Below are 8,140 nucleotides of genomic sequence, written 5' to 3'. Positions count from 1 at the left end.
GCTGCCTCACCTCCCCCCCCCCCAGGACAGGAGCAGCCCCCCCCCGCCGCAGCCCGGGCTCTGAGGGGGGGGGTTTGCAGACAAAAACAACGTTTAATTGTTCCAGCCCCGTGGCCCGACTCCCACGAGCAGCGGCTGCCAGCGCGGCACAGCCGGACCGCGGCCCCGCGCCGGGAACAACACCCACATTCAGCCCCGGCTCCCCACAGCCCGGGGGGGGGGGCAACAGCCCCAGCGTGTCCTTGTGTGGAGTCGGGGGGGGGGGACACAGCAGCAGCTACGAGCAGGGGGTGCTCCCCCGTCTGGGACAGGACCCCTGCCCCGCTCCCAGCCCTTAAGCCCCCCCCCAGCCTGTGCAAAGTGAGGGTCCCGTGTAACAGCGGGACCACGTGGCCCCAGGCCCCCCCCAAAGCCACCGCTGTGTTGAGGGGGGTCCCATGGGAGGTCTGCCCCGGGCAGGGCTCACATCAGGCGGCAGCCGGTGGATCTGCCGTAGGAATTGTCCACCCGGTCGATCTCCTCGATGATCTTGGTGAAGATCCCCTGGGTCACCTGGGGACGAGGGGATGTCAGCCCCCCCCCGGGTTGGACACCCTGGGGGACCCCACTTCCAGCCCCCAGGGTGGGGAGGGGGGGGGGTACATCACCCTGCTCCAGACCTGGCTCTCCTTGGCCGAGGACTCGAGGAAAATGGCCCCCCAGGACTCCGCCAGCTTCTTCCCTTCATCCGTCCTCACCTCCCGGCTGGAGACACAGTGGGGTGACGGGGTGAGGGGGGGGGACACCCAGCAGGAGGGGACGGGGACCCCCACCAGAGCCCTCCTTACCTCTGCAGGGACAGGTCCGCCTTGTTCCCCACCAGCACCACGGGCATTCTGCGGGCATGGGGGGGGGGGGGGGGGGGGGTGGTGAGGGCCTAGGCCCCCCCCCCCCCCTCCCCAGGCCCCCCCCTCCCCAGGAGGGACAGCACCTACCTCGTCTTCCCCCGGCCCTCGTACAGCTTGTTGTGAAGGGTCTTCACCACCTGGAAGCTGTGGGGAGAAGGGGAGATCTGGGCACTGCCCCCCCCACCGCGGGGTGTCCCCCCCCCCCAAGGTGACCCCGTGGGGACAGCCCGGGGGGGGGGCTGTGTCCCTCACCTCCGCAGGGACGTCACCGAGTACACCAGGACGTAGCCGTGGATGCCGATGATGAAGGAGTGGGGCAGGATGCTGTACTCGTCCTGGGGGAGGGCAGGATGGGTGCCGGGGGTGGGGGGGCTCTGGGGCCAGCAGCCCCTTGTTCCCCCCCCCCCCCATGCCCCAGGACCTGCCCCCAGCGTTACCTGCCCCGCCGTGTCCACCAGCTGGAGCTGGAACTCGTCCTTGCCCACCACCACCATCTTGTTGTAGGCTGCAGAGGTGGCACCGGGTCAGTGGGGGACCCCTGCACCCCCCACCCCCCCCCCCAGGGACTAGCCCCCCCTCCACGGGTGCCTCAGCCCCCCCCCAGCACAAGGTTTTGGGGCACAGCACCGAAGTGGGGACACGTCTGTCCCCATCACCCGTGGCCCCATGGAAGAAGCAGCAAGAAGAGGGACCCCAGGACACCCCCCCCCCCCCCAAAACCCCAACTCACTGCTCTCCACCGTGGGCTCGTAGCACTCCACGAACTTCCCCTCCACGAACTGGTGGGCCAGGGAGGTTTTGCCTGGGGGGGGGCGGGAAGCGCAGGGCTGGGGGCCGGGGTCCCAGCAGGGCCCCGGGGCAGGGGAAGGAGCGCGGCGGAGGGAAGGGACCAGCCGCGATGCGCCAGCGCTCGCCCCCCCCCTCCGAGCGGCGCAGGGGACCCCGCCCCGGGGTGATGGAGGCTCCGGGGGGTGGGGTGGGGGGGGGGGCGGTCCAGGGTGAGCACGGCCCCACAACCCCCACCCGGGGTGCGGACCCCAACCCACGGAGGCGGGAAGTGCATGTCCCCCCCCTGCCCGGTGCACCCCCTACCCCCAGCAGGGCCCCGTGGGGCGGCCCCGCTCCCACCCCCCGGAACCGCCTGGGGGGCACAGAGCCCCTTCCCCCGCCGCCCCCCGTCCCCCCCCCGCACTGACCCACGGCGCGGTACCCGAGGATGAGCACTTTGCGGTGGCGGAGCGGCGGCATCGCCCCCGCCGCGGGTGGGACGGGGCGGGGGGGGGGGGGGAGAATTGGGGGGGGCAGCGCGGGCGGGCGCGGCACACAGCGCTATAAACCGCCCGCCGCGGCGGGAGGGGGCGGCGCCGCCGCCGCCACTACAACCGGCAGCGCCACGTGACCACAACACCGCCCGCCCCCCCACCGCTCCTATTGGCCAGGCCGCGGCGGGGGGGCGGGGCCACGCGGCGGCGCAGGCGCGGTGGGGGCCGCGGCTCCATTCATGAAAACGGAGGGAACGGCCGGAGCCACGTGGTGCCGCACACCGGGGCGGGATGGAGGGATGGAGAGGGGGGGGCGGCCGCCTTCTGCCCCCCCCCCCTCGCTCCGACGACCCCCGCACCCACCTCCTGCCCCCCGAGATCCCCCCCTCGGCCTCCCCCAACCCCAGGGACCCCCCAGCCCGGCCCCGGGGCCCCCCCAGCCCGGCTTTGCGTAGCCCCCGCTCCCAGCCACGGCTCCAGCAGGGCCATAGAGTCTCTTTATTTACCCAAACAATTAAATAGTAGTATTTTTTTTTTTTAAACAAGTGGTTAAAAGCAGGCTGGCCCCCTTCCCCACGGGGCAGGCCCCGCTGCCAGGGCAGGCGGGCGCGGGGGACATTTATATTATCATTTATAAATAGAAAAATAAAACTCTCAAGCAGGGCAGGTTAGCGGTTAGCACGGTTAGAGCCAGGCCCGGGGTGCCCGTGCCCGCGGCAGACACCCCGTCCAGCCGCCCTGCGTCACTGAGCTGCACGGGGACAGGGACACCGCGGGGGACGGAGGGTCAGACCCTGCAGACAGAGGGTCTGCTGCCAGGTGCTCGGTGTTGGGCTGATTCGGCTTCCCCCGGGCTGGATTTGGCCCCCGGGGCAGGGGCCAGTGGTGCCCAGCCTCGGCCGCAGCGGTTAATAAAGCAATAAATACAGGGGGGGGCGCACGGGGGTCCGGGCGCAGGGACCCAACCAGGCACCCAGCAGTGCTGCGGGAGGGCTCCGGAACACAGGAGGGGGCTGAGCTCAGGTCCTTGGCCCACCCCATCCCACCACCCCGCACCCTTGGGCAGCGCTGAGGCGAGAGGCACCTCAACCTCCCCGCGGGGTGCGGGTGCCCCTGTGCCTCCACCCCCTGGGTTCAAAAGGGGGGCGCCCCCCCGCTTCCAGTGTGCGGCATGATCTGCAGTGCGGTGACTGGGGGGGCTGGGGACCCCCTACACCTGCAGGGCCTCGTGGCCCAGCACACCCCCGGCCAGCCGGTAGAGCAGGCGGGAGTACCAGTGCATGCCCACCTCCGGCGCCGTCCCGTTGCCCGCCTCGGCGCGGGCGGGCAGCAGCGAGAGGAGCCCGTGGAAGAGGCGGAGGGGGGCGAAGGCGCGGTGGGCCCAGCGGTGGCTCTCCAGGACAGCGTAGCAGGATGCCAGCACCCCGTTGACTAGCAGGGTCCCGTGGGAGGTGAGGGGGGCAAAGACCCCCACGCCGTCCTCCCGCGAGACCCGCAGCACCCGCGCGGGGCGCAGCCCCTGCCCGCCAGCCCCGTGGGCCAGCACCGCGTCGCCCGGGCGCACACGGCGGGCGAAGACGGGTAGGAAGGCGGCCGTGCCGTTGGCCACCCCGCGGGCCGCGAAGACGAGGTGGGACGGGGTGAGGAGCAGCCGGCGCGCCGGGCTGGCCGTCTCGATGGCCACGAAGGAGGCGCGTTGGCCCAGGTCACGGTCGAGGAAGAGGAGCACCTCGGTGGGCACCAGGCGCCCGCCCGGCTCCGCGCCCAGCACCCAGTCGCCCCGGCGCAGGTCGGCCAGGCCCCGGCGCTCGCCGCTCTGCAGCGTCACGGTGGCGTGGCCGGGGAAGCAGCCGCCGGTGCGGACGGCCAGCGAGTTATCTGGGCGGATGGAGAAAGCCGTGGGGTCCCCCGGCCCTGCCGGCCACCTCCACCGGCCACCACCTCCAGAGGGGAAACGGCCACGAGCGGAGCTGCCCCCCCCCGGCCAGGTCCCCCAAACCGCCCCCGGAACAAAGCGGGTATTTTCCGAAGCCGCCCCGGTTCCTGTGCGCGGCTCCCGGGGAGGCCGGGCGCTGCAGGGCCCCTTTGTCCGCCCCGCACTGACGCCCTTTGTTCGGGGCTGGGGACGGTGACATTTACGGCCACTTTCACTTTCTGTCGATTGTCACTTCTGGGCCGGATGGGGGCTGCCGGCCGGAGCGGCTGCGGGGCTGGGGGGCCGCGGGCTGCGGCCGGTTGGATCGGCTTAACCACCCCAACTGTGCCCCGCACCGGGAGCTGAACCACGAGGGTGGCTCCGGCCGGGCAAAATTTGGAAGGGAAAGTGTGTTTTTTGCCAATTCTGGTGGCCGGAAAGGCCCAGCGGGGGGGGGAGCTGGGCGGTGGCCCAGCTGAACCCGCCCGGGCTGGCCACTGGCCGGAGCGGGGCTGCATCCCACACGGATCCGGGATGCCGAGGGGGGGCTGCTGAGGGGACGACAGCCCCCCGCTCCGGCGACAGGCCCCCCCGGCGTGGTACCTGCTTTGACGGAGACGTGGATGTGCGCCTTGGACTCGTAGTAGACCCAGTCGAAGCCGGCCTCGACGGCCAGGCGCGCCAGCATGCCGTACTTGTGGCGGTCGCGGTCGGACGTGGTGATGTCCAGCGCCCGGCCCTCGTAGTGCAGCGAGTCGGGGAGGTGGTGCCCGTCCTCGTCCCAGCCCTCCGTCACCCGCAGCTTCACCCCCGGCCACATGTTCATCACCGCGATGGCCAGCGAGTTCACCCGCTCCTTGCAGCGCTGCGGGGAGGGGGACACACACACACACACACACACACCAGCACCGGTGTCACCCCCAGTCCCGCCGCAGCGCCTGCTCGCCTCCCCAGGGGGGTCCCGCACGCAGACGGACAGACGGACACTGGGCCTGCGTGGGGCTTGGAGGGAGCCTGGAGGGGCTGGTGGGGGGTAGATGGGGTGTCCCGCCCCCCCCCCCCCCCCGGGCACAGTGAGGGGCTCGGCTGTGCTGCCCCCCCCACGCCTGGGCGCAGGTTGAACGTTAACGTGCCCCGGGGTCCCGCGGTGGAGCCGCGCCCCGGCGTGCGCAGCCGGGCGGGACGGGCAGGGGACCGGGACGGTGTCACCTTCCCCGCGGCCACGGCCGTGACTGATTAACCTGGCGGGGGGGGGCTGAGGGGCAGAGCTGGGAGCGCAGCTGACCCTGAACCAGACCTGAGTCCCCGAGCAGCACCGGGGGGGGCTCAGTGCCGGCCGGGGGGGGAAGCGGGGACTGGGGGGGGGCAGCACGGCGGGGGCCGGGGCTCCGGTGCCCAGAGCCGAGGACAGCAGCGGGGGGTCCCGGGGGTCCCTCTCCGAATCAGCAGCGGCAGCACCGATGTGGGGTGCAGGGATTGGAGTCCCCCCCGGTATCGTGGGGTCCCCCCCGGGGCAGCCGGTGAGGTCACAGCGTCCCTCCGCGCCCCGGTGCCCCCCGCTTCCCCGTCCAACAAAGCCGCTCCCGGGAGCGCGGGGCCGCGGGGGCGGGAGTGCGGGGCGCGGGCCCGGGGCGGCCCGGCCGGGGGGGGGCGGCAGCGGCGGGGGGGCAGGAATGCGCCCGGCCCGGCCCGGCCCGGCCCGGCGACAATAGGCGCCTTCCAGCCCGGCGCTGACCTCAGGCCCCGGGAATGCCGGCACGGCCACAAAGGGCCCTTTCAGCCGCCCGCACCCCGGGCCGGCTCCGCGCCCGCGGCCCCGCCGGGCCCCGCCGCCCCGGCCCCGCCGCCCCCGCCGCCCCGGCCCGCGGGAGCCGCCGGCGCCGCCTGGACCACTCGCAGCATCCCCCGTCGCCATGGCGACCGCGGAGCCGCCCCTCGTCATGGCAACGGGGAGCATCCCGGCGGGGCGCGGCGCGGACCGGGCTCCCGCCGCCCCGGATCCCCCCCCCCGCCCCCGGGGAGACGGGGACCGGGGCCACCCCCTCCCCTCTGACCCGCCCCACCGGCACCGCCCCGGGGCCGGGGCGCGGGGGGACTGGAGCCACCGGTACCCCGTAACCCCCGGGGCGGCGGCCGCCCCCGCCCCGTTAATCCCCGACGGCGGGTCCTTAATGCCCGACGCGGAGCGACCGGAGATCCGGTGCTGCCGCTGCCGCTGTCAAGGACCGGGGGACGGCGACCGGGACCGGGGCGAAGCGCTGTGTCCCCCGGGGACGGTTCCGTGCGCCCCGGGAGGGTCGGTGCCCCCCGAGAACTGTCTGTGCGCCCCGGGAGGGTCGGTGCCCCCCAAGAAAGGTCGGTCCCCCCGGGGGAGGGTCGGTCCCCCCCCCGGGACGGTCCGTGCCCCCGGGGGAAGGTCGGTGTCCCCCGGGGAGGGTCGGTGCCGCCCGGGGAAGGCCGCTGCGCTCCCGCCCGCCCCCCCGCCGCCTCCCCCCTCCCCGTCCCCGAGCCGCCGGGAGCGAGGCCGGGCCGGACCGGGCGCAGCCCCCACCTCGGTCATGAGCCGGTCCGCCCCCGTGTTCTCCTCGTCCTTGAAGATGATGTCGGGGTTGTAGTTGGGCACCAGGTCCCTGAAGCGCTCCGAGCCCCGCAGGACTTTGCCCTCCGCCTTCCCGCTCGCCCCCAGCGTCTGCTCGGGCACGTTGGGCACGAACTGCTTGTAGAGCAGCGGCGAGAGCTGCCGCCGCCCCAGCCGCCGCCGCCCCACCGGGCCCCGGCCCGGGCCGCAGCCCAGCGCCGGCGCGGCCAGCAGGCAAGCGGCGAGGCCGAGCAGGCCGAGGGCGAGCGGGCTCCGCCGGGGCATCCCGGCCACCGGCCCCCGCTGCCTCCGCTCAGTCGCCGGGGGCACGGGCGGCCGGGGCGGGCATGGTCCCGGTGCGGCGGCCCCGGGGCTTTTAGAGGGTCGCGGTGCCAGGGGCGGGTCGGCGCCGTTTCCTTCTCACACCCACGGCCCCGTCGCCGCTGCGGGATCGGCGGCCGCCCCGGGACGATTGACCCCCCCCCTCACACACACACCCCCCCGCCGGTGCCGCCACCCACTCGGGGCACCGGGACGGCCCCCCCCCGCACCGCCGCCGGCTCCGCTCCCACGGGCCCGGTACTCCCTCGCCTGGCGCTGCACCCCGGCCCCGGGGACACCCCCGACACAGCCCGAGCCTCGGGGAAAGCCGTCCTACCGCTGCGCACCGGCACCGGGCACCGGGCACCGGCACCCCGCCCCGGGCACTGCCCCGGGACTGGCAGCGGGCACCCGGCTCCTGGCTCTGCCCCGGCACCGGGACCCGGTAACCCGCTCCTGGCACTGCCCCGGGAGCGGCACCGGGACCTGACCCGGCGCCCCGGGCCCGCCCCTCCCGTCTGAACCCTGCGCTCCGGTACCGGCTCCGCTCCCCGCTCCCCGCACCGCGCTCCGGTAGCGGGACCCTCCTTATCCCGGTCCTAACGCCGCGCTTCTGGTCCCGGGACCTGTCCCCTCTCCTGTCACCGCCTCTCGGGACCGGGGACCCCCCCTCTCCTGCCGCCGCCCCGGTTCTGGCCCCTCTTCTCCCGCCGCTGCCGCCGGCACCGGGGACACCCGTTATCCTGACGCTGCGCCGCCGGTCCCGGCACCTGCTCCGTCCCCTGGCACAGCCCCGCTCCCGGGACGCGCTTCCTGGCCACTACCCCGGTCCCCCCTGATCGGTCCGACCCCCGGTACCGGTACGCGCTGCTGGCCCAGCCCCCGGTCCCGGCTGCCCCGGGTGCCGGTCGGCACCGTGCGCTGCCCGCAGCCGCCGCGGCCGGGCTCCGCCACCTGCGGCCGCTCGGCTCCGGCACTGGGCAGCCCCCCCCCGGGCCCCGCCTCGGACCCGGCCCCCGGGAGCGGCGGCAGCGGCGGCCACATCCCCCGGGGCCGCCCCCGCCGGGGACCCGCCGCGCTGCCCTGCCCCGGACGGCCCCCCCCCCCGCGCCCCGGCACCGGGACACCCCCGGGACCGGGTTCTATCGAGGGATCGAGGCACCCCCGGGGCTGCGAC

At 74.9% G+C, this 8,140-nt stretch overlaps 2 protein-coding genes across 2 annotated transcripts; both read right to left on the bottom strand.

Annotated features, from left to right (window-relative positions):
* Window positions 1-89: 89 nt before the first annotated feature.
* On the bottom strand, window positions 90-2,135 carry RHEBL1 (RHEB like 1). The gene is made up of 8 exons (XM_074807488.1): window positions 2,084-2,135; window positions 1,618-1,959; window positions 1,325-1,392; window positions 1,140-1,222; window positions 975-1,031; window positions 828-875; window positions 660-744; window positions 90-552 (listed from the first exon to the last, which is right to left on the bottom strand). The coding sequence occupies exons 1-8, from the start codon at window positions 2,133-2,135 to the stop codon at window positions 463-465; spliced, it is 825 nt and encodes a 274-aa protein (XP_074663589.1). The 3' UTR covers window positions 90-462.
* Window positions 2,136-2,632: 497 nt separating this feature from the next.
* DHH (desert hedgehog signaling molecule) lies at window positions 2,633-7,074 on the bottom strand. The gene is made up of 3 exons (XM_074807559.1): window positions 6,616-7,074; window positions 4,668-4,929; window positions 2,633-4,027 (listed from the first exon to the last, which is right to left on the bottom strand). The coding sequence occupies exons 1-3, from the start codon at window positions 6,925-6,927 to the stop codon at window positions 3,360-3,362; spliced, it is 1,242 nt and encodes a 413-aa protein (XP_074663660.1). The 5' UTR covers window positions 6,928-7,074; the 3' UTR covers window positions 2,633-3,359.
* Between the last annotated feature and the right edge of the window lie 1,066 nt (window positions 7,075-8,140).

Source organism: Strix aluco, chromosome 27 (genome assembly GCF_031877795.1).
Source record: "Strix aluco isolate bStrAlu1 chromosome 27, bStrAlu1.hap1, whole genome shotgun sequence".
Lineage (NCBI taxonomy): Eukaryota > Metazoa > Chordata > Aves > Strigiformes > Strigidae > Strix > Strix aluco.
Note: the sequence above shows the minus strand (reverse complement) of the source record. Positions and strands in the feature narration are given on the sequence as shown.

Bases quoted from the DNA above. Each gene is read 5' to 3' on its own strand.
- DHH (XM_074807559.1), bottom strand. From the start codon at position 6,927: ATGCCCCGGCGGAGCCCGCTCGCCCTCGGCCTGCTCGGCCTCGCCGCT. The intron at 4,930-6,615 runs GTGGGGGCTGCG...CCCTCCCCGCAG, and splicing joins CGGACCGGCTCATGACCGAG to CGCTGCAAGGAGCGGGTGAA. The intron at 4,028-4,667 runs GTACCACGCCGG...CCATCCGCCCAG, and splicing joins CCACGTCTCCGTCAAAGCAG to ATAACTCGCTGGCCGTCCGC.
- RHEBL1 (XM_074807488.1), bottom strand. From the start codon at position 2,135: ATGCCGCCGCTCCGCCACCGCAAAGTGCTCATCCTCGGGTACCGCGCC. The intron at 1,032-1,139 runs GTGAGGGACACA...TTCTCCCCACAG, and splicing joins TCGGTGACGTCCCTGCGGAG to CTTCCAGGTGGTGAAGACCC. The intron at 553-659 runs GTCTGGAGCAGG...CCTCGTCCCCAG, and splicing joins CCTCGGCCAAGGAGAGCCAG to GTGACCCAGGGGATCTTCAC.